This window comes from Equus quagga, chromosome 1 (genome assembly GCF_021613505.1).
Source record: "Equus quagga isolate Etosha38 chromosome 1, UCLA_HA_Equagga_1.0, whole genome shotgun sequence".
In the NCBI taxonomy this organism is placed as follows: Eukaryota; Metazoa; Chordata; class Mammalia; order Perissodactyla; family Equidae; genus Equus; species Equus quagga.
In genome coordinates, this window is record NC_060267.1 from 154,239,194 (window position 1) to 154,265,081 (window position 25,888).

The 25,888-nt window shown below is 34.9% G+C and overlaps 2 protein-coding genes across 5 annotated transcripts in view; one reads left to right on the top strand and one right to left on the bottom strand.

Moving 5' to 3' along the window:
- The window catches only part of AZI2 (5-azacytidine induced 2), a 28,178-nt gene extending 10,195 nt beyond the window's left edge, over nt 1-17,983 (top strand). For all 3 annotated transcript variants that reach the window (XM_046665717.1, XM_046665709.1, XM_046665725.1), the window contains 7 exons: nt 174-394; nt 1,861-1,986; nt 2,462-2,561; nt 3,433-3,581; nt 7,832-7,890; nt 13,355-13,473; nt 15,857-17,983. In XM_046665717.1, coding sequence (XP_046521673.1) covers nt 174-394; nt 1,861-1,986; nt 2,462-2,561; nt 3,433-3,581; nt 7,832-7,890; nt 13,355-13,473; nt 15,857-16,269 — 1,187 coding nt within the window. In that variant the 3' untranslated portion in view covers nt 16,270-17,983. The remainder of the gene's footprint in view (nt 1-173; nt 395-1,860; nt 1,987-2,461; nt 2,562-3,432; nt 3,582-7,831; nt 7,891-13,354; nt 13,474-15,856) is intronic.
- A 1,580-nt stretch (nt 17,984-19,563) lies between these two features.
- The window catches only part of CMC1 (C-X9-C motif containing 1), an 89,047-nt gene continuing 82,722 nt past the window's right edge, over nt 19,564-25,888 (bottom strand). For both annotated transcript variants that reach the window (XM_046665783.1, XM_046665773.1), the window contains 2 exons: nt 23,319-23,409; nt 19,564-19,836 (listed from right to left, as the gene is read on the bottom strand). In XM_046665783.1, the coding sequence (XP_046521739.1) occupies nt 19,716-19,836; nt 23,319-23,409 (212 nt within the window). In that variant the 3' untranslated portion in view covers nt 19,564-19,715. The remainder of the gene's footprint in view (nt 19,837-23,318; nt 23,410-25,888) is intronic.

The following is a 25,888-nucleotide window of genomic DNA, read 5'->3' on the forward strand; positions in this document are numbered from 1 at the left end:
GGCAGTCTAGTTCCAGATTCCATGCTCCTAACCAGTATGCTATACTGCCTCTAAAAGAAGAAGGAGTTTTTAAGCATTACCCCAATATTCACATTATTCTAAATAGATGTCTTTTTTCCTGCTCATTTATTCAGCGAGACATTTGTATTTTATATTTTTGTTCTTTTAAATAGCTGTCATGGATGCACTGGTAGAAGACGATATCTGCATTCTGAATCATGAAAAAGCCCATAGGAGAGATATAGTGACTCCAGTCTCAATATATTCAGGAGATGAGTCTGTTGCTTCTCATTTTGCCCTTGTCACTGCATATGAAGACATCAAAAAACGACTTAAGGATTCAGAGAAAGAGAACTCTTTCTTAAAGAAAAGAATAAGATTTTTGGAAGAAAAGGTAATTGTCTGTTACTTTCATTATGTTCTGTGACTTAAGGAATAATTCAAAATATTTGAAATTTTAAATATTTTTCTGTCCTGTCTTCTATGGTTGTACTGCATTTCCAAGGATAATCACTGCTAATCTCAAAACCCTGGGCATTGTACTTATCATACTGTGTATCACATTTCATATGTTTGGTAAGTATTTGTAGAATAGGATTTAACAACTCGGAGGGAATATATTCCAAATATTTTTCTTACATCTCTTTTCAGTTTGCCTTACCTTTGTAGCTGTATGTATTTTATTCAGGATTTGTAAATCTCTGCAAAAAATTATATGCTACCAAAGGAAAATAAGTATCAAAGGAGAAAGCTCCTAGAACATTGTTCTAATATGTTCACTAATATCTTTACCAGGACTGAAATTTCTCCAGGACTGACGTCTTCTTTACCTCAATATTCTCTTTTCTTCTTGAATACACATAATAAGAATAATGCTTTTAACTGATAAATAAATGTCTCTGTTTATCTTTTTTATGCAGAAACCTGATACTCCCAAATGTTACAGAATATATAAGCAAGGTAGCTGATTCAGTTATAAATCATCAGATTTACTTGGCTTTGTGTACTGGGAAATCTTCCTCATTCATCCATTTATTTTTGAGTTTTAAAGTTTTAACTTAGTTTATGTCTCTTCAGATCACATCAGCATATTTGTATTTTACAAACAGCAGCTTCCACAGGGGAGAGGAAATGGATTCTTAGCAACCAAGGAAATGGATCATCTTGTTATAAAAACTTGAGGGTGGGCCTTGATACAGTTTGATTCATTTGGCAGAAGTAAGAGAATGGGAGTCAGTTGTAAAAATAATCATAATTTCTTCGTATTTGTGATTAAATAAATTTGTGACATTTTGTGACATACTGGGACAGAGTGAGAAAAGGTAACATTTTGGAGCTCGTGGTTGTGTTTATTTTAAAGTTCAGTAGAAAAGTGCGATTTGGTATAGTTAACATTGGAAATATTTCTGTACTTTGTGAGTAACAATCCTATAATTCCCATTCTGGAATAATACAGGATTTAATGAACTAACATATCTATTCCTTAAAGTCAAGTACACCTTAACTTGATACTTTTTCTGATGATGGAAATTAAATACTGCTGCCTTGGAAAGCACCTAAGCACTATAAAAGAATGATGTACTCTGTTTTAGTATGATGAATTAATATGCTATAAAACAGATACAACAAAACGTAAAATACTAATAAAGTAAAAGTATAAAATAGAAGACTTTTACAAATATTTATTCTGTACTTTTTTTCCTGTCTTAATCACTAAAGCTTAATTGTATGGAAGTGAAATGTTCACTTAATTATAGTCCAGGCTTTATTAAAGTAAGATGTGGAGCCATCAGAAGACTGACTTATTTTTGTTATGTAGAATCCCTTCTTAAGCCTTCTCTTCTAATTTTATACCATTAGCTTATAGGAGCGCGATTAGATGAAGAAACAAGTTCTGTGGGGCGAGAACAAGTAAATAAGGCCTATCATGCGTATCGGGAGGTTTGCATTGATAGAGATAATTTGAAGAGCAAGTTGGATAAAATGGTAAGTTGGTTTGGAAAGAATGATATCTGTACGTTGCAAATGAGTTTTCTACTTCAAGAGGTTTAAAGTTAGAAGTAAGAGAAATATTTATATGTATTAAATAAAAAGTTGAACATATACATGCTCAAGGCAAAAATAGAAATTTCTAAAAGTAATATTTGTAATTTATATCTGTACAAAGTAAATATTTAGTATGTAATGATGTTTAGGATTTAAATACATCTAACATCACTGACTTATTTTGAAAAACTGATAAAATTTGTTACTGTGTTAAAAGCCAGTGAAGAATATGTACTAAGTTAGAGGGGGCGGGGTGGGGGAGGGGAAGATTCGTGAAACACTGAGTTCATTTTCCAACCTTGCTTTTTTAAAAGGCTAGAGTCAGTTATTTTCAATGTCTGTGTGAAAATTAATACATAAATACCAATCTGTAGATTTAATTGAATGTAATTTGGCATTTTCCTTACCTAACTAGAATAAAGACAACTCTGAATCTTTGAAAGTATTGAATGAACAGCTACAATCTAAAGAAGTAGAACTCCTCCAGCTAAGAACAGAGGTGGAAACTCAGCAGGGTATGCCACTTACTTGTTATAAATATTCTAATGGAATTAATACATTTTTCCATTTATGTGTTAATAGCCATTATCAGTTTCCTATATCTGTATGCTAAGGCCTTATTTTTTAATTTTTAGCCTTATATTAATTTCTGTGTTCTGCTTTCACAAAGTATCAGTGTATTTTAACTTTTCCTTAAGTATAAATTGCATTTTTCATTTAGGAAACTTGATGCTTTTTATTCAGGGCTAGTTTGTGATGAAGTAGGTGAAGAAAGGAGTAGAACCCCATCCTTGTCAGAGCGTCTTGCCCACTACTATGTCCTGGCTTTTCTTTCCTACTGAACTTTTGCCCACTGTTAGACACTCTACTATAGAGTAGTTAGAATTACTTTCTTTTTCTTTAATTTCTGAGGGTTGTTAAAATGTACAGATGAGATGCTGGGGGTGAAAACTTAGGTCTGGGGGATATGGATATTAGCCTATTCCCATGAACACTCTGATGAGACAGGCTGAAGAGTAGACCTCTGAGAGACCATTTGGTAGGAGACTGAGATGAGATCTCTTATGCTGGCTGGCTGGGGCTTTTTCTAGATAGAGAGACTAAGGAACCTAAGTCAAGGGTAAGTTAGTATCCAGTTGTATTGAGTTTCTACAGTAGAGTGTTTACAAATAAAATTCGTTTGACGTCATGTTCTAGGCATGATGGTCAAACTTTATATTTTCTAAAGGGGCTAGATGGAGTAGTAAGCTGAGTGAGCCTCATTGAATTTTTGTCACTATCTTAATCTTGATTTATCTAAAATCTACATTTTACTAGCATAACCTTTTTGAAATTGCCACCAATGTAGAAGGCAGAAATAATTTTAATGTCTGTTTTTTTTTGTAGTGATAAGAAATTTAAATCCACCTTCATCAAACTGGGAGGTGGAAAAGTTGAGCTGTGACCTAAAGATCCATGGTTTGGAACAAGAACTGGAACTGATGAGGAAAGAATGTAGCGATCTCAAAATAGAGCTACAAAAAGCCAAACAAACGGTACTATAAAATTATTACATTGAGAAATCAGTATTTGGTGTGCATGATATGTAGGATTGATAACTAAGTATTAAAACAGAGTTAAGATAAATTGTAACTACTTCCAGAGTTATAGTCTCTGAAAAATTCACCTTTATCTTCCCCTTTAATCATTTTTGTGAAAGTTTGATATACTGTATACTTTTAGCATAGTCCCAGGATTATGTAATTTTGTTGTTTAAAAAAGCTTATTGTTTATTAAAGTAGTTCTTTTAAACTCCCTTTCCTTCAGTTTCCTTAAGTCATCTTTTCTTTGTAAAGTTTAAAGAACACTCAGGTTTTAGGTTTCTCATTTTATTTAACTTAATAATTTGATTAATTTAGACACCATAAGAGACAATTTTTGATTTTTAGAATTCTTAAAAAATCTTTTATAGAGTCCACTAATTTTCAGAAATCTAATACTTTTGGGGCAACTTTAATTTTCAGCAAATAGCTGAGAATTCAAGCATTGGGGGAAAAAAAAAAAACAAAAAACCCCTACTGAGCTGCTACCGTGTGGTTAGGCTAACGTCATCTACTAAAACACAAGTTGCCTCTCAAGTTCTAACCAAGAGTCTATTTCCTGATACTTTACACTGGTTCTAACAAGCTTGGATACTTGTTTTCAGATGTCATGACAGATAGTGCTGAGGAGCAAAAGAAGAAATGATAAAGAAGCAGAGGAGTGTGAGAGCAGTACACCAAATGCAAAGTTTAATATAGTTGCTACAAGAAACTGAAACTCTTAGTAGTTTGGAGTCAGATAGCCAATATATACATTCATGTATTTCAAATTATTTGTCAACTCAACCATTTTGCCGATCAGAGCATTCCAACACTATTGAGGAGCCATGTCACCTACCCCAGGTTCCTCTGGGATGCCACAAACTGAAAAAGGAACTACTTCTCACACTTCCTGACTGCCAGCCAGAATCCTGCCCCCAAATCCCAAGTGTCCTTAGATGGAGCTGGCAGTTCTCTCTTCTATAATGTAGTCTTTCTCGAAGGTGACCACTGGTTAAGAATGAGTCAGGCATTACGAATAATACAGCATTCTGCTTTGGCCTTGACCAAATGAATTCCTCTGAACTGAACAATGAGAACTTGCTTTGGAGCCCCCAGGCCTGACAAAGGGGGAAACAGTTAACTACAAAAATTACTGTCAACTCCTGTTAGAGCCAGAATGTATTTTTTCCTACCTGACATCTGAAGTTGATTTTCCCAGCTTTGAACCTGTGACCACATACCACGATTCTTTCAAAGGCTTCCAGCATCCTGTCTCACAAGCCCAGTTGCCATAGTCCCTGAGAGGCTTCTTTTAAAAAGATGTGCTTGTAAGAAGAGATGTGCATCTTAAAGTTCTGAATTATAATTATCAGTATGTACGTTCTACTTGAAAGGAAATAATTTGATAGCTTTTATACATAATGGTTATTTCCTTATAGAGATTAAGCAGTACCATGGAATCATAAAAATTTGGCTTATAGTTATGGTGTTGCTTATTAACCATGTAAAATTAAGAAAGTAATTTAACTATCCTGAACTTGTTTTCTGTAAAATAGACATTAAATACCTATTTTTTCATGGACGTTAAATTAGATAATATGTAGCAGTTAGCATAGCACTTAGTACATAGTATATTCAATAAGTGAATGTGTTTCAAAAAAATTTTATTAGGGTAGTCCAGAAAAGGAGTGCTTTTGGGGGTTTGTGTGTGTGTGTGTGTGTGTGTGTGTGTGTGTGTGTGGTGTGGGTAGCTGGTTTGTGTGTGCTTGCACGCATTATAGTTCAGCTCTTGTTACTCTTTTCCACTAGATGGTGCTAGGGGATAAACTTGCTTTTACTTTAATTCATCTGTAATAATCACAGAAACAGACTTTTGAAGGTAGAAGAAACTTTAGAAATCACTTTTTTTTTTACTGCTAATGAAATTGAATCTGAGAGACTAAGAAACTTGAAGAGTTGAAGGTGAGGTAAGGGAGGAATATTTTTTTTAAAAAAGGATTTACGATATGGCCCTGACGCTCATAGAAATTTATTTGGCAAGGGGAAGGGAGATTTAAAGTAAAAAATGCTCACAACTAAAATAAGGAAATAAACCAGGAAAAGCAAGAGTGGAAATGCTTAGTATCAACTTATCAAGGGTTCCAAGTTGAAATCTTGATGATGTGGAATGTGTACTTTTTTTTTTTTTAAAGATTTTATTTTTCCCTTTTTCTCCCCAAAGCCCCCGGTACATAGTTGTATGTTCTTCGTTGTGGGTCCTTCTAGTTGTGGTATGTGGGATGCTGCCTCAGCGTGGTTTGATGAGCAGTGCCATGTCCGCGCCCAGGATTCAAACCAACGAAACACCGGGCCGCCTGCAGCAGAGCATGCGAACTTAACCACTCAGCCATGGGGCCAGCCCCAGGGATGTGTACTTTTAAATCCTGTTTCAGGGTGTTGCTCATCAGAGTCCTCTTCGATATGGGGATCAAAGAGTAATCCAAGGAGAGAAATTTATGTTCACATTAATAATCTTGTTTATATTTGCTCTAGCCATATTTACAAATATCTTTAAGATTGGTACTTTCTGTGAAACATATTTTATAACACCTTCTAAAGTGTGAAATAGTATGTGGACATAATAGTGTTTTTTTGGTTTTTGGTGGGTTTTTTTTTTTTAAGTACTTAGTGAACTCAGTTGATTAGTGTTTGGTATTAATCAAGTGAACGTTTCAGGGTCAGTTCCACTATGGGCCTTTTAGACTTTCTGTATCACCCAATATTCCAGCCATTTATATTCAGAACAGTTGATTCTTTGAGAAAAACAGACACTAGGGCCAAAGAAGTGTAGGAAAAACTGGATCAGTAAAATGAGTTGATGCAGATGTCTAAGGTACTTAATAGCCCATTTAGAGATTCACAATGTGCTGTGGTGTACCACAGGTTCTGAGAAGTCCTCTAGTATCTGAACCTGTTTAACTTTAACAATGTTTCCCAAGATTGTATAGCCATGGCCTGTTTATGTGAAACTCCCACACCACATGGCACTAGTTGGGAAATAGATCCATTACTGCCTTTAAAACATGGCAAACCTGATGACTGGCCAGGAACAGGATCTTTGAATATTAGAGAGAATTCCTTTGTGCTTATTGCTGATTTACATTAGATCTTTTGAATTGTTAGGCGGTAGCTGGAACAATACTTTTCCAACCCAAACTATCAGGTTTTTTTTTTTTTAATATCATCATTGGCTTTAAAAATGAGGAAGATTTCCATTGTACATGTATGTTTAGGTATACACTAATTAAAATGTTTATTTTTAATTAATGATACAAAGAAACTAAAAGTGACCTGATTTCTTCATTTCCTGTGGAGAACAGGAAAGAAAAACGTCCCAGGTCACTTGCTTTGTTAGTGGTCAGACGTCTCCTGATTCGTGGGCCAGTTCTGTTTCCCCTCTCCATAGGGCGCTCCCTAAAATGCAACTTAATTTTCTGAACAATCAGAGGTCCAAAAATGGTTTAACTCCTCTAATAGAAAACATTTTGATATTTCACTCTCCGAAGTTCAGAGTACTCATGAAGTGCTTGTGCAAGCTTTTTAATGTTTCACTTTAGGACACATCATGTAGATTATGTAAGTAAGAAATAGTAAAATTTAAGTTTATTCTCTCAGTTTATAGTGGCTGCTTCTGCCAATAGAATTAGTACCTGTGATCGTCATTTTTGTTATAGACCCTTAAAATGATAATGCCTTGCAAACAAGTGTGTGACAGAGTTGTCTTAAGCATACTGAGTTCACTTTTAAACCATAACTTTTTAAATTTTTGTACTGTTTTGTAATAACACCAAAAAGTGAAATACCAATAAACTTCCATTTTCTCATGGAATTCATTCAGCTGTACCTTGAATAAACAGTATTTGTTAAATTTGTTACCCTTTTTTTAATATAGACTTCAGATTGGTGTCTTCAGAAATATATTTTGTAAGACTCCAAGTTCTTTTATGTGAGAGCAGTTTTATTTTCTTTAAGAAAATTAAAGCACCAGTGACTTTAAATAATTGGAAGTGATTTAGAAATACCTAGTATAGGTTTGGAGGTATATCATTAAAATTGAATATAAAATCTAGTTTTATGCTGTGCTATTATGGATAAAACTGAAACATGTCTATAGTAATAAAGTACTGAGAATAAATAGAATGTAACAATTACAACTTTTAAACTTTTTTTTAAACAAATGACAGGATCCGTCTCAGGAAGACAATCTAAAGAGCAGAGATCTCCAAAGACTAACCATTTCAAGGTATGAACATTCTTCAACTTCCAAAAATAATACATTGTTCTTCTGCAGGCCACTTTTTATAGGTACCTAGATTTCTGTTGTGATTTAATCTGAAAAACAAATGGGTACTATCTGGGTTCTGTATGTAATCTCTGATCACAATATATTTATGAAAAACACTTAACTGTTCCTTAACAATAAGCTTGAACTTAAATAGTAGAAGGGGGCATATTGTGATCCCTTAAAAAGTATTTTTGAACATTTAGGATTTTAGATAGGATTTTAGGGAGCTAGCTGTGTAGAAGTATTCAGTAATAAATCCTGATTTTGTACATGAAGAACTATGCATTTCCATATACAGTAATACCACTTTGTCTGACGGGCAAACTTGGACAACCTTAGTGTTTGGTATAACATGAATTTTAAGAGAACTATCTTCTTGGGGTAAGAACAAAAGTAGTTATCAGACTTCGTGTGTGTTACTTCAGCCCTTTTTCCTCATATGTATCATTTATACTTAAGTAACTTAAGTACTGTGTTGTAAATCATCTGATAGTTTTGTTTCTGCTATGTTAGCATCCCCTCTCTACGTGGATACTTCCATCCAATGAAAAATAACTCATTTGACTTTATTGTTTGGATCATTCAGCTTCCAAAGTTTACTGACCTAAAGTAAATAACATGAATTGTCTAACACCTATTCCTATCAAAAACCCAGTTGAGAGAAATGATCAATTAGGGAAAACAATTTGAGGAAACACCATGCAGCCACTCTTCTGGATCCAGAGATAGGCAGACTTTTTCCTATAAAGAGCCAGGAGTAAGTATTTTTGGCTTTGTGGGTCATACAGTCTCTGTTGGAACTACTCACTTCTGACAATGGAACAGTAGTTTTGTTATGCCTTCACCTGTCTTCTAAATTATAGCAAAGAAGTTTTCCCTTTAAAAAGAAATGTGTCTCATATAGTTCCCTGTACTTTATTTCTCAAAGTCATCTTCTTTGTCAAAGTTATCTTTTCTTCTGTCAACCCAGGCTTCCCCTTATTAATTTTGTTTTCTTTGTGATTTTTATAAACCTCTTCAAACCATTTTTTGGAAGGAAGCAGGGAACAAATGTTAGAATCAGAGTAGGTCAAATAAAAGGGTTATATAAATACTATTTTAGAAGTACATGATACAGAATGGGGACTTCTGCTTCCATTCATGGGAGATTTTACATAATTTGAATCACTTCTACTGAGAATAACTTGAAAAGTTGCCTCCCCCCTGTCAACTGTATGTTTGAAGGCATCATATCATTAACAAGATAGTGACGAATCTCTATGCCAGGATTTAGAGGAGGATGAAGGCCCAAGGAGGTGAATCTACTTTTTGAGGCTGTAGAGCTATATAACTGTGGCTTCAAAGTGCAGTTTTGAATTCTCTAAAGCTCAGTATTAACAGTATCAGCTGAGAGAAACAGTTTTTAGAAAGAAGCACCTTAGGTTCAGTCTAAGAGTTAATCTAATCAGCCTAATTACTGCTGTATGTTAAAGAACTGCATAATTAATGCTGTGTTCCAGTGGCTCCCTAGTACTGAAGTACACTTGTTCTGTTTTTTGTAAATTGGTTTGCATTTTTCTCATGTAAGCAGTGTGGATTGTAGAACTGATTAGGTTTCCTTCTTTTGGTTAGCAACTAGAAAACTAATAACCAAATTTGTGGCTTACCCTTGGTAAACTTTATATCCTCTATTTTTGTGTTAGCTTCATTCCTGACTGCATTTTATCTTGTTTTCCCTTCACCTTATAATTTATACCTATTTCTAGTTTATAGTCCTGTGTTTTATTAGTCTTTGTAAGTTACTTCATCCACTTTAAGTGGAACAATTCAGATGATAAATTAAGTTTACTATATTAGGGGAAAAATACATAGGAATGTTTCTATAAAATCATTAATTAAAACTTTAGATATTTCTAAGGATTATTTTTCAGTTATTTGGAAAACTCTAATTTTTGGAACATTCTTTTTTTTCTATTTCCTCTATCATTATTTTCAGGCAAATGAGGTATACTGTATTGTTTCCCTAACATAGAGTGAACCTTTTAATTACTGGAGGCCTTTTATCTGGTACTCATTGTATACAACATCATTTAACAGTAATAGCCCTGCCTATTAGAAATTTGACCAGTGTCCTGCCAGTGTACTGTTTTGGTGTTTTTAGGCTGTTGCCCTCAGTTCTTAAACTAGTTCTAGGTATGGGTTAAACTTACATTGTGGGACTTCTTAAAATGTGAAACCTTGGTTTAGGAAATATTGGTTAGGTTAGTGTTTTTCAAACTGTGCTGTGTTCCCTTATCATGAAATTTTGTGAGTTAAGACAGGCATTTTAAAAATATAGAATGAAACAGAATAGAACATACCATACCAGAGTGTATTATACATAATAAGCGTAGTAAGTATGGTTTCTCATAACTTGTTTTCTTTGGGTTGCAGTATAAAATGATTGCTTGCCGTGCCTTACAGTCAGAAATGTTTGAAAGACAACACTTGTTTGGGGGGATGTAGTTGTCAAAATATACATTTCTAAGTCTCTGGCTCTTGGCTAAGATTATCCCATACTTTTATTTTAGTTCCTCTGGTGGAATGTAATAGTTCATATTTTTCTTTAGCTTTTGAAAATTTATTGTATGGCTGATGTAAAAACTCAATTAAGTAGATATTTCCTACAAAAGCAATATTCATTTCAGTTTTAAAGAGTTGAATGTATAGTGTAAATTAAGAAAACTGGGCTTTTACACAATTTTACTTTGTAAGCAGGACATGTACCCCCTTTTTGAAATGTGGATAAGCAGGTGTCATCACATTTAAAATTTAGAGGTCTGAAATTTTATACTGGGGCTAAGAAGGTTGTATTGGCAGTTGGTGTATTGTAGGTGCTTGGTAAATGTATGATGAAGATGATGGTGGTGGTGATGATATGAAAAATGTTACCCCAAAAGGGTAGCAATTAGTCTAATTAGACTGGATAAGTAAAAGATGCCTTTGAACAGAAACATGTTAGAGTGGAGTAAGTTCTCCTGAACCTGTTTCCTCATGTGTGAACTAGGTTACCCAGTTTGCCAAGTTGTTATGAGAATGTGGGTGAAGTGCCTAGCACGTAATACATGTTCAATCACCATTATTTTTTCGTTTCATCTTATTTTATTTTTTAGGGTTCTCATCTGGGGTGCTTTAGTGTTGCATCTCAGTGTTCAAGCAGTTTTACATCTTTACAGACAACTATATATATAATTAGGAATTTGCTTGTATGGCATTTAAAGCAAAGCTTAAGTTAGTTCAACACTCCCAGGGTGGAGGGTGGTGGGGGAATGTGGTTTATACAATCTCAAAAATACACAGATAAGTAAAGGGTAGTTGGGAATCTGATAAAGATTTGTGAATGACAACCTGCCTTTTCCAGTATCACTTAATTAGTGACTGAAACATTTTGTTCAAAAATAGAATTAAAAAAATTTGTGATATACTTTGAAGACTATAGCACTTTAACTACAAAGTGTAAAGTAACTGCCATTACTTTGTTATCCACAAGGGGGAGAGCTTATACTTAGTAATAATTTTAGATGGTTATGTCTATAGTTTTCAATTCAGGTAACATTAAGGGCAAAAGACGACTAGATGTATGTTAAACTTGGTGACCTACTTTTTAGTTTAACCTAATTTATAAACACTTTTCATTAAACTGAATTGGGAAATGTATATTAGACATTGCTTTAACACCTCTATTACAGTTGTTTCTCTCTTTTATTTTACATGCTTAGCTATTTTTAATGATTAAATGTGTTTGATACCACAGTATCCAAATACTATTTTGGGTATCATCTTTTCTTTGTTTTCTCCAAGTCAGGTACTGATTTACCATCTCACGCCAATAATAAAACACTATTTTTAAATTGTATTATTCATATCATGACTGCATGAATTAGCACATGTACAGTGTTTACACTCACTGCTGCGTAATATGAGTAACTCTTTGGAAAGCATACTGAATGCCCTGAATTGCACCAAGGCACCAACAACTCTCTCCACACTTAGGACAGATTCTTATGTGAAACATTGATTGTAGCACACATCTCAGATGTTTACTGGTGAAGGAGAGGTGGTTAACTAGTTTTTGTGAAGTAATTATTTCACACCTATCAAAAACCTGCAGAAAGCCCTGTGATTTTTAATAGACTACTGGTTGACAAATGTCTTTTACAACAGACTAAAACAAGTAGATTTTTCTTAAAAGCAGTATAAAGTTTATTCTGCTGCTTCTACCGAAAGAATTGTGGTCTGAGTGGAATGGGAATATTTTGATTAAAAAGGTATGTAACCTTACATAATTCAAACTAATTCTCTTTTTGAATATTATCTTTTGCTTCTATAATGAGGATATTAGATTTGGATATCAAGAGTATTATCTCTTTAAGTTTGTTTAAAGGTTTTTGTATAGCTAGATAAAAATTGAAGCATGAAGTGACATGTTTGTCTAATTTGATTTCATTATTACTAGAATTAGGGTCTTCAAGAGGCAGTAGTGGTCTTGGTGACTACTTTGAGATCAGTTGTTCTTATGTTTAATATTTTATGTATTCTTGTGCAGCAAAGTAAGAATATATAAAGATTTCGATCTATTTAGTTGGCAATAAAGAACCTAAACAAAGAAGAAAATCATGAATATCCAAATAAGAATGTTTAGTGGAAGATGAAACTTATACAAATTAGGATTAAAATAACTAATTTATAATTTCTTAGATAACTGAAATAAAATACTTTTAGTTGTGAGAGGCATTTGTGAAGTTTTATTTCTGTTTCATATAATCCTCTCTCTCTCTCCTTTTCCCTTACCAGGAAATCATCTGGCTCTTCATGTCTTGTGCTGTCATGTCACATTGGTGTAGAACCAACAGTATGAGACAGCCCAGTCAAACATAAAAGAATAGAATACATGAAACTAAATTTTAATTTAATGTGGGCCTGGGTATACATTCAGCAGTTGATACAGCATTTCAATAATCAAAAGATAAATACAAATTTAAAATCCATACATGAATGAATGTCACTTTATACTTCAACAGATTTGCAAAAGAATATACTCCTATTAAGTATATTAACACCACTGTACATTATAGGCCATAATAAAATCTCAGTTCTGAGAAGAGAACTGTAAGAAACTCCTATTGGTTAGAATACTTTTTATAATACCCTTCTGTTTAATAGAGTTCAGTTAATTGCTAGAAGTTAGGTCAGTGTCATTATTATGAATAAAACCTTTTCACTTGTTATAATGCCCTAATTAAATATATGTCAGTTATTTAATGGGGAAGTTATATTTAATTTACATCATCTCAAAACTAATCGAGCAGAAATGTACATATGCTCCTTTCTATTTTCGAGTTATTCACTTCTGTCCATAAATAGAATCATCATTAACTTTTTTTTTTAAAACCCTGTATTTCAGTGATAATATGCAAAATGCATACTGGGAACTGAGGAGAGAAATGTCTAATTTACATCTGGTGACTCAAGTACAAGCTGAACTACTAAGAAAACTAAAAACCCCAACTGCAATCAAGAAAGGTAAGTCAGTGTTTGCTGGAAACCACTGATTCCAGCTAAACTGCTTGAAGAGCGACTAGCTATCGTATCTTATCGAAATCTCATCAAATGAGTTTGATAAGCCAAAGTATATATAGTATGTTCACAGCCTACCCATTCTCTGCTTTGGCTTCAGTCTCATACTGGTCAACTTCACACATAAAGGTGTTGCTGATGTGTTTTTTCTTCAGTACTGTATTCTTTTCCCCTTGTGGCTTTTTTCTCAGCCAAGTGTTGCTTATGTGTATAAGGCTGAGGTGTTAAGTTTGCTCTAGTTGACCTTTTACCGCAAGTACTTCGTATATTTAAAAAAAAAAAGACACCAAAAGCTATTTTTCATTCCAGTACTACAGAATACACCAAAGACCTAGCTCTTGAAATTGTTTTGAAAAAAATAACTTTGATTCATTGTTTGGTTTTCATTTTTTGTAAACTTTATTTTTCTTTCCATAAAGAACAGATAGTTTAGGTGGAGACTAGGTGTTATCTCCTCATTCCTTTCAACCAACCAAAGATTTTCATCGCTTTGCCTTTCATATTTAATTGCTTGGCTGACTAAAATTTTGAGTTTTGTGTTAACTAGTAGTGGCTGCTTTGACAAAGCTATTTTTATACCTCAGGGAAAAATCAGTGCATTTGTACCTTTTATTACATAACAGTTCTATTTCTGAAAAGTTGCATAATATAAATTTGAAAGCTCTAAAATTTACTTTTTAAAGGAATGAGATAGGACTTTTTATAAAAAGTAATCACCATCTAATTTAAAATTATTTGCAGCTCAGATTGTCCCTAAAAGAGGACACAAGAGAATTGTATTTTATAGTTTTCCACTTACTGAAGTTGGGGAAAATGTTGCACATTGGGAAGGAAAAGCAAATTCAGAATTCCTTTCTGTTTCTAGAGTGTTAGTTATTTACAAATCAGGCAAAATAATATGGCACTTCAGCAGGCCCTAAATTAATTTATGGTTCATTTTCTCCTTGAGTTTTCCAGTGTCCAGGGTTATATATGAGGCAATTATAAGTTGATGGTAGACATAAGACTTCTCTTAAAAGGGACACTCAGTAATTTTGCAGTGAGTGTTCACTGTGGCTCTTGGTTATATAATAAGTCTAACTTCCAAAGAATAATAAAGGAGAAATGCTCTTTCCATATTTGGAAATGGCTTATTCATGTGTCCCTTCTGAGCTGGTGAAGGATACATCTTTTGGTGCTTTGAGCTGTAAGTTTTCTAGCACATTTCCTACAACAGTGGCAGGCTTGAGGCCACCACCCCCCACCATAGAACTCAGTGCTTTGAGGAGTAGACAGAGTTGAGACTGGATCACTTTTTTTTCTGACCTACATACCATCCTTGTCCAGAAGCTGAGCACTGTTAGCTCCACATCTCCCCCACTCCTGTCCCTCCTTCTAAGAAAAAAGGCAATGGGCTTATTTCATAATGCAGCTCAGTTTCTTCTAAACTATAGAGAGTTAGTTGCACTTGGCATCCTTCTTGGGCTTAGGATGAAGTTTTCTTTCCTGCCTTGGTAGGTTGATTGGAGGAGGAGGAAAAGCTCACACTACCATTCTGTTGGCTGTGGCTAAATAATAGCTTTACAGCAGTGTTTTCTAAGCCATTAAGTGTACTAAACACTTTTTTTTGCTATTTTTTTTTTTACTTGACCCATATTGTGACCATAGCAGAATTTACATTTACCATTAAATATTTAGATTGTTTAACTGTACATTACATTAAACATAAACCATTACATCTACCATTAAAAAAACAAAATTGTTTTATCCATAAAAGCCTTTGAATGTTTATTAAAACTTCCTTTGGGTCTTACCAATTCACAGTATAATTATTTCTGCAAAATTTACTTTTGGACCACCTGTGAAAAAAAGATTATAAGGAAAGGGATATCATATTTAATAAAGTTAAACCGAGTAACACCTTTCTTAGTCTCCACTGACACGTAAACAGTCTGCAAGCCTTCTCCAGCCACATTAAGAGCCAAGAATAGCATCTTTACTTGTATTTTAACTTTATTGGTTTCCAACTTTTTAAAATATTAAATTCTTCATCTTTATTAGCCCTAAGATACAGGCGGAACAGGATTATGTCCATTGGCAGACGAGAGAAATGACACCTGGAGCAGTTAAGTGACTTACCTAAAGTCCAATGTCAGTAAATAGCTGATCCAGAATTAGAACTCAGAACATTTGTCATCTATCTTCCAGTCACAGTGCCCCAGTGATCACACTAACTTGGAAATGTTAATTTTATTTTCACTTCTAGGTTCAACCAAATTAATGAAGTATTACATATTTTATGATCACAAATGCCATGACAACTGACATGTAGCCTGTGCTTTCTTTTTAGCCTATATCCCAGTAGGATGCATGGAAGACCTTGGGAAAGACAGCACAAAACTGCACTTGACGAATTGTACTGCAACATACAGAAGACATTTTCCTGTCTCACCAAATGGCAAAACTCTCTGTCATACTACATCTTCCCCTTTACCGGGAGATATAAAGATTTTATCAGAGAAAGCAATTCTCCAGTCATGGACAGATAATGAGCGCTCCGTTCCTCATGATGGTACAAACTTTCAAGAACACAGCTCTTATGGCAGAAATTCTCTGGAAGATAATTCTTGGGTATTCCCAAGCCCTCCTAAATCGAGTGAGACACCATTTGGGGAAGCTAAAAATAAAACTCTGCCTTTATCCATTCTGCCACCACTGCATTACTTGGATCAACATAATCAAAACTGCCTTTATAAGAATTAATTCTGAAGAAATTTATGGTCACGAGGTTGCTGTATCTCCCTCAGTGGTTCTCTCAAGAAATTATTTAACAAACTGAAAGGAAATTTTGATTAAACTTGCAGAGTTCACTATATACATTTGCACATGCTGTACTGTATTATGTAGTTGATTTTCCAGTATGAAAGAACACCCTCCAGCTCCATATTCTGGCTAAGAATCAGATATATGCTACTAATTAACAAATTAATAAATAAGATGTTTCAGAAAGACAATTCTACCTTTGGTAATAATTGTAAATTTCTGCCTCTCAAAAAATGGAATTGAAAGTTTTTAGACATGGTTTTAACAAAGCGTATGAAATGCCTAAATATCCATTCATAAAAATAAAGGAGGCCATTAATATCAGAGAAAAATCATATAAGTTGCATAAAGAAGCAAATGGCAATGTGAATAGATTATATTTCTGTTGACCTAATGCATAAAGATATGAAAAATAGTACAGTGGAATAACAGGATCTAGGTTTTTCAATCTCTATATGCTATTGTGTTTCAAAGTTTAAGATTTAAAGTCACTTTTTAATCACAATGTTAAAATTTAGAATTGCAATTTGAATTTTAAGACTTGAAATAACCTCATTATTGAAGCCAACTTTGTCCCAGTACATCCCTTAAGTCCTAATTTAAAAAAGTGATGAAATAGTTGAAAAACTATGTGGTGTGTGAATAACCTATTATAATCCTATACATCATCCAATTAGAAGTAGAAAAAGCAGCACAAAGGTTTCAGTCTAATCTGTCCCTTCAGTGGTCCATAGTGAAAATCTAGATGTGTGTTGAACTGTATAAAGTCATTTTCTGCAAAGGGTCTACACCCACTTGTTATGTAGAGCAGCTTATAAATTGTTAGACCTTGTTTTGAAATGTAACATTTTACTAATTGAGAAAGTGATTTTTAATTAAATTAGGAATTTAAATTGTAGAAACCAAATTCTGTGCTGTGTTGATAGAATCATGAAATGTCCCCAAACTCTTTGACTCTAAGTGGCCTGTCATTTATAAACAAAGAAATAACAAGGATGGCTTCACATGGAAATTTATTTAAATTCTTTCAAGGTAGCAGTATTAAGAATATTAGTAATATAATGTATTACTTGGTTCATGAATCTTTTGCCTGAGATAAAGTGTTTCATGTAGGAGGCCTTTATCCTTTTTGATAGACAGTTTCTAATATCTTGAATTCAAAAGAATACTTCAGATATTTCCTATATTAACTGAATAGCATACATACATAAACAGTGTTCACTGTTCACAAGATATTTTTGTCTTTCTATTATCTCACTTATTCAAGCTTGTCTTTGATTAATGGAATTGGTGTCAGATGCTGGAATTTATTCTGACCAATGAACACAGCTGACTCAAGGGAGTACAATCTCCTGCCAAGTAATAGAACAAAGCCCAATAAGCATAAAACAAATGCAAGACTCCAGGCTTTAGCTGAGGGAAGCAACTACCTGTGTAATAACAAAGCAGCAGAACCTCTCTCTCATGTGGCTGCGTAGGCTGTATATTATATCTAATCTCTAATGTAGCTTACTGGTTTGCCTTTTTTAAAAACAAGATTGGACATTTTCCTTTGTAAAGAAAATAAGTTGTATGAGCTAATGGCCTGACTAATGTTTTGAACAATGCCAAGAAATTGTTTAATTAAAATAAATTATTTTTGTTTGAAATTGAAGTGGATGTGAAACATTGTCCCTGCCTGTATATTTCAAGGTCAGGTACTAATTGTTAGTTGTTAACTTGATTCGTATAACAGACATTTGTCTTGTTAAACCAACTTATTTTGAGTGGAGAAAATGCTTTTCCCTCCAAACAATAGGGTAGTTATCAAAAAGGTATGCTAGAAAGTCAGTGGTTGATGTTCTTGACAGTTTAAAGTGCTAAAGAAATGATGTGTAAGACCCTTTAGGAAAGATTAACAAAATATTTTTTACCCAGCCATAAATTTTAAATGCACACTTTATGATCACCTCTGCTCTACATAAGATTCAAAGAAATGATAGAATGGGCCATTTATAATCTATTTAAAATGGAAAATTTTATGTTGACTTCTTTCATACCAGCCAAAACATGCTCTGAAGGGCTTCCCTTGAAAATTTCTTTATTGTTTAGATTTTTATAATGATAACTCAGTTCAGAACATTCTATAACTCAACAAAATGAAGAGAACACAGCTAATAACAAAAAAGCCACTATTCCTTCCTCTTGATCTTATATTAGCTAAAATAAAATATACATCTTATCTAAAATGAAACTGAGGTTCTGCCAAAATGGAACCTAATTCATAAGTAGAGAAGGGACATACCTATGTAGTCAAGTGTGGAACTTGAAGATCTCATTGTTTCTTTAGCATCCTGTTTGCTATTTGCTTTAACTAAGTCCTTTAAAAAAAAACCTCTCAGACCTACTTCATGGGATTGGGGCCAAAGCTAAATCTTATCCTAGTAGGTAGTAATTTAAAATTGTGATTTTAATGAAAACTACGTAAATATACATAAAATTTACTTACCTAGAAACTGGTCGCTGTGGCTATAGTGAAGAGTTAACAGCTCATGGGGAAAAAAAGAGCAACTTTTAATATAAAAGCCCAACCTAGGACCAAATTACTGCATTGAGACAAATTTTTTACAGTAGCTTCTGAAACCATTACTATGTTACAAAATGGTCATTCACCCTTATAAAGACTTTTAAAAAAAGATTAAAATATTTTAAGTAGCCAAATTAACAGGTCAAAGAATGTAATAATACGTTTTAGCAAATTTTCCATCAAAGATGTAAATAAAATTAATTCATATTTAAGTACTTATCTATGTTTCCAAATAAGTCTTTACTACTAATAACAACAATAAGCATTAAAGAGCATTTGCCATGTCCAAGGCACTGTCCTACGTACTCTACTTACCTGCAATACTCAGTTAATCCTCACAATAATTGTATGAGACTTATTTTCATGGTTGCGTAGCTCATAAGTGGTAGAAGCAGGAAGGCTTCTAGTTCCTAACCATTCTGCTTTACTGCCTAGTTTTTAACACATTGAAGGTGGTCCATTCCTGCTTTCCTTCAGTTACTTGTAGCCCCCATGTTTAGCCATTAGTCTATATATTGGAAGAGAGTAACATAAGATCCCTAATGGAACCCTAAAAACCAAAATTACTGTTAGAGAACTATAGTTGTGGAAAAACGAGAAATCCATGATGATCAGGCAAACCATATTCCATTTCACTATTTATTCCTATCCCATTTAATAAACTTAACTTTGAAATTTAAAAAAAAAAATCTTTATTTCAGGTAAAATTAATTACTTCCATAATTTAGGATAAAGGAAACACACTTCCTTGAGTCCATTATTTCAGGTGACTGCAATTTCCATGAATATTAGAGTTCCTGAGTATCACTTGACTATCTGTCTACATGCTTGTGGGAAGCTTCTGGAGCCTCTTCTTGGTAGGAATTCCAGTTTTTCTGAATTCTTCCCTCTCCTTCAGGTATTCCATTTTGCATTCTTCATAAAAGGCTGGATCATTATAGCTACAAGAAGGAAATGAAAATCTTTTAAAGTGAATCACTTTGCAAGTATTTAATGTAAGCTTAATAATATTCAGATATCCAGGTCATCAGGCACAATCTTTAGAAATAGATTTTTAGTAATGGTCATAAATTCATTGTAAACATCAGACTTCCAAACTAGTTAAAGAAAAGGGGAAAAAAAGAAAATACTGTCTTTTTTGAATAGCCCTGTCCCAGAATACAGCAATGAGGAGCACAGCACCTAACCCCAAGGAGCCAGTGGTGTTACAGAGCAGACAAGGAACGACTGCATTACTATTAAGTAGACAAAATGCTATAATAGAGGATGGCCCAGTGCACCATGGAAACATGGAGAAGAAGTGGAGGAGAGGGGAGATGTCATGGGGAAATGCTTAGGTTGCATTTTGAATGACCAACAGAAACCCATATAGAAGGCAAATGTAGAAAGCCACCATAGATGAGGAGGAACTGTGATGCCTGAAGAACTGCAAGTAAATTGGTACCATTAAAGCAGATTATGCACAGAGGAGAAAATGCTTGAGAAGAGGCTGGAATGAGAAGAGGCTGGAATGGGCAAAGGCCAAATCACGATGGTCCACTTACGCCATACTATGAAGTTAAATCTACCCTGAAGGCAATGGGGCACTATTAACAGAGCAACTGTAAGATCAGCTACATGTCTTAGATGAATCTGAGAGCATGTGGCAGACAGGCTAAAAGGGGGCAGAAAGGTTAAAGCTGGATGTCCTATAAATAAACTGTTAACAATAATCCAGACAAGAAATGATGAGGGCCTAAGCCAAAGGAGTTGTGATGAAAAGGATGAAATGGATCCAGGAGACATTTAAGGAAATGAAGTCAATAGGAAATAATGAATTAGAGTTAGGAGAGACAAGGAAGATTCTAGATTCTAGACAACTGTCTAATTCACAAAGACACATGATGCAGGAAGAGTTCAGTCTCAGACGTGAAAAAAGCAGCAGAGACATGTCAGGACCTATAGGAAGTAATTGAATCCATAGGTCCAAACTGAGCTTTCTCTAGATTTGAGAATAGAACTGGGGAACCCACTTTAAGGAACAGATTAAGGAAGAAAAGGCTGAGAAGTAGGTAGAAAAGTTAGGGAAATGGGAAAGAGCATTATATAGGAAGCCAGGTAGAAGTGAATTTTAAGTGAGTTCTAGAGAGAGGTCAAGTAAAAGAGAAAAAAATGAAAAGATGTTCATTGGATTTGGCTACCATGAACCCACCAGAACCTTTGGGAAGAGCAGTTTCAGTGGAGTGAGGGCGGAAGTCAGATTGCAGTTTATTGAGGAAGGAATGAAGATAAGACAGCGAGAAATAAAAGAGCACAAACAATTAATGTTTCAAGATGTCACTATGAAGAGATGAGAGAGGGTAGTGGCTACATTCATTTCAAGGAATGTCAATAGTAAATAACAAAGCAGAGCACTTGCTTTTTCACAGATGAAAAAATACTATTTCTTAGAGTACGTTGATACCTAAGGTCAAGCAAAATTCTTCCTTAGTAACTGTGCATCTACTTTCAGCAAATGTCACATCCCTCTTTGTTTCCTTCACTGCTTATCTCTCCTCTAAACAAACAAGCAGCCTCCTCTCATCCTTCCTAGTTCCTCCCCTAGAATGGACTAGAACCTGTTATTTTCCCCTCCTATTTCTAGGAGATGAGAGATGGAAGAATATTCAAATGATTAATATTCAGATAAAAGCTAACAAATACAATTAAAAAAAGAGCTAACATTTACTGAGTACCCACTATGTGCCAGGCATTATGGTAATGTGTTTACACATAGTACCTCACAATCACTCCATGGGGAATAATTAACCCAACTTAGAGTGAGGAACCTGCCCCAGGTCGCACGGCTCGCTAAGCTCTGGCTGACCCAGAGTCAAGCCCAGGCTGCCCTCTCCACAGTCCATGCTCCTGTCCTTCCTGCTTCAGTGCTGCCCTGTCTGGAAGGAGGGATGATTTGTCAAACTAATCATAACAAGTTATGATGATTGAAACTAGGGTGTAAAAATTCTTTAATCAATATGTAAAAGAATTCAACCAATTCAGTCAGTCACACAGAAGTTAAAGAGGTTCATTTATCGATTAAACATCTCTTGGGAGCACTAGGGAATAGAACTAGAAGAATAAGTCGTCACAGAATGAACTCTTACTCCTCTACAGGAAACACTTAGTGCAGGTCCTGGACCATAAATAAGGGCTGCTATTACAATTATTTTTATTTATTATTAACTTGAGAAAAAACATGTGACCTTAGAGAGAGAGTGTTTCTTCATCTATAAATGTAGATATTAATTGAAATAATCTCTAGTCTTCCAACTACAGCATTTGAAAAAAAATCCATAAATTTATATGTACATTATTTGTTATCAAAAAAGAAAACAGGGGATGGCCCTGTGGCATAGCGGTTAAGTCTGGCATGCTCCGCTTTAGCAGCCTGGGTTTGCACGTTGGGATCCTGGGCACAGACCTACATCCCTCATCAAGCCATGCTGTGGTGGCAACTCACATACAAAATAGAGGAAAATTGGCACAGATGTTAGCTCAGGGATAATCTTCCTCAAGCAAAAAAAAGGAAGATTGGTAAAGGTGTTAGCTCAGATCGAATCTTCCTCACCAAAAAAAAAGAAAAGAAAAGAAAACAAATATAAGACTCAGATAACCATTAATTTCTCTTTATCTAATTCCCTAAGAAGCATCAAGCCATATTGACATATATGCTTCACAGGCTAGGGGAGCAGAGTACAGAAGGAAATAAGGGCTTACCAAAACTACAGTCTCACAACTATTAATTAACTGTATTTACTTAAGTACTGCCAAGTACTGTCTGTCAATAACGTAAGTAATAAAATGTGGGGAGATACAACAAAAAGCACCTGCATTCAAAGAATTTCCCATATTTTTACTTTACGATTCAAGGAACTACAGCAAAATATCAGTGAACAAATTTAAGAATTATTTTTAAAATTAATTTAACTTCAGAAATCTAAATTTGCCTTTGTATCCTTCATTTGATTTACTGCAACTTTCCTAAGAGTTAAATTAAATTAATACAAAAAATCACAAGGCTGGCAAAGGTCTTAGAGATAGTCTAATTCAGTATCTTTTCATTAGAAGAGAGAAATAAACTCATCTATAATATATTCTATAGATCAAATTGTTCATGAAAAGGAATTTGTTAAATCACTTGAAAAATCATATATTTTTGTTTACTGACCTCATATTTCTAATCAGATACAATGTCAACCCGCATAACTTGAAAAGACCCTTCATAAATGTGTTACTTTTTTTAGAATAATCTTTAACAAATTGAAATTTTAGATTCAGCCAACAATATGATGGATTTGGTGGGGGGAAGTACAGAATATATATTGAGATAAATAACATACTCTTACCTCCTACATATATTACACACATACAGAAGCACAAACACTATGAGGTAACTACTTACTGAGCAATTAGACATTCTTTCAAGGCAGAATTTTCTTTCCGGCATTTTACTACCATAAGGACTCCAGAGTCCTTGCAACATTTGGTAAAATCTGAAATAGAAAATTTGGAAGGAAAACATTAACTGGTAATGACATCAATATAATTATTAACAGCTCTAAAATATTCATTCATTTAACATCTATGACCTAGATTGTTCTTGGCACAGAGTTCACACTCCACAAAAGACACGAACATGAACAAAAGGCAGAGTACACTGAGCATCGTCTACTTTGTAGAAATTAAGAATGCAATTTGCAAGGAGGGAGAGAGGACCTCTGAGTTAGAGTGAGGAGGTTTCATGGAGGCAGATGGGATGCAGAGAATAACTAGGATTTCTAATAGAGAAAAAGAGCATATTCTAGAAGAAATGAGTAAGAAAACTAAAAGGGGAGTTGTTTCCAGACATTGGCATCTGGGGTCCTGTCTCTGCAAGTCTTCTGATGGCATCAAGATATCCCCTTTCTCGGGGCTGGCTCTGTGGCCGAGTGGTTAAGTTTGCGTGCTCTGCTGCGGCAGCCTAGGGTTCGGATCCTGGGCACAGACATAGCAGAACTTGTCAGGCCACGTTGAAGCAGCGTCCCATATCCCACAACTAGAAGGACCTGCAACTAAGATATACAACTATGTATGGCAGGGTTTGAGGAGATAAAGCAGAAAAAAAAAAAAAGATTGGCAACAGTTTTTAGCTCAGGTGCCAATCTTTAGGGGGAAAGAAAAAAAAAGATATCCCCTTTCTTTAAGACAACCTGCCAGGGTGCCTTAACTCCTGATAACAGGGCTCCCACTCAATTCCCGAGTCACCTCTTAGCTGCCCCAGAAAATTCACATGGCTTTCTGTCAAATTTCCATTCTGGCAGTTTACCTTTTCAATTGTACTGGCCCCTTTGGTAGCCTGCCTTCTCAGATCTGAGATCTGAGGACCAGCAACTCAGAAAAGCCTGGTGCCACGATCCACCCACAGCTGGGCCACTTGCTAATCTGTCTGGTGTTTGCTTTGGGTCAGACTCGATCCTACCTTCTCCTTCCAGAGGACAGCGTGCTTCGCTCCCCACCTTTTGCAGCTACTCTCCTGAACTATCCCGGTCCTTCCTCCCGACCACTGGCTGCTCTAGTTCCAGGCTCTGCCACATCCAATCTGCTGTAAGTAACCAACCATCTCCATGGCAAATCTTATAATATGATATCACCCTCGCAAAGAAGCTGTAGGCAAAAAAAATAAATATTTTCTGAATATTTTCTATAATTCCTTTAACACAAAATTATCAAGATTCCTCTCTTTTCTTGAGCTGTGTTACCCTTCCAGTTACTAAGGAATATAATTTATAATCATCTTAAAGTAAGCAGGTAAGTTTTAGGAGTCTCCAAGAAGACAGATACTTATAATATGTAACAAAAAGATTTTTAAACTACAAGCAAACTGGGACTGATTGAGATCTGTTAAATGCAGAAAAAACTCATTAGAGGGACTGTGCTGAGACAAGAGCCCTACAGCATAGATATCTGTATCTACCTGCAGCATCATAGCCTACTTTGAAGGATAAGGAGAACTGGAACAAGGACAACAGATGCAGGAAATTACTTTAATTCAAATAATTTAATGTGGTTGGTCACATTAAATTATGGGTGACATGTAATACTCGACTTAAAAGACACACAGGATTAGCTTCCTTCAGCTCCTTGTTGGCTAGTCCCAGCAGTACCACCATTTGCTCTCTGATTCCTAAACCTAATCACGTATCTCTTATTCCAACTACAAATGTTCTTGTTCCTCTCTGTGCAGATGAGCTGGGCACACGGGCCAGATCAGACTGAGAGAATTTGACTAAGGAACCCCCACAACTCAAAAACTCAAAGTTGACTTACAATCAGCTCCTTATCAGTGGAGAGCCTGAGGCTATCCAAAGTTTGCATGGCTATCAAAAAGTCCATTAACATTTCACTATGGAATGTCATTAGCATTCCTACATGTTAATTTTTCTACTTATAGCATGGCAATAAGATCTACCTTTCTAGAAGTAAAGATCATGATACCAAGTAAAAATCAAGACATGGGCAATCCTCAAAGGGAATATGTACATTAAATTAATCCAGAAGACTAAGGGCTTCTTTAAGGGAACTGCCATGTTCCATGGTGGTGATGAACCCCAGGCTGACTCCTCTGCACCACTTTACCCTTACTGTAACCTCAGAGACCCGGAGCGGACCAGTTCACTCAGATAATGTCTAGAAGAAGGATCATTAGCATCATGAGTTTTGCCTAATGGAAATATGCTAGTTAAGCAAACCCCAGTCCTTTTCTGGAAAACACAAAAATCATGACTATTATCAAAAGTCTACTTTCTGAATTTAACAAACCCAATACTTTTACACTTGAGAAATTCACAATAGAATGCTTAGGTATCGCATTATTTTAAGATTTGTTTTCCCTAATATGAGCAAAATGTCCTTAGTAGGGAATTGATGCAAGAGAGCATTTATGTGTTCTGAGTGCAATAAAGGCACAGTCTATATATTTTCACACTTGTCCAA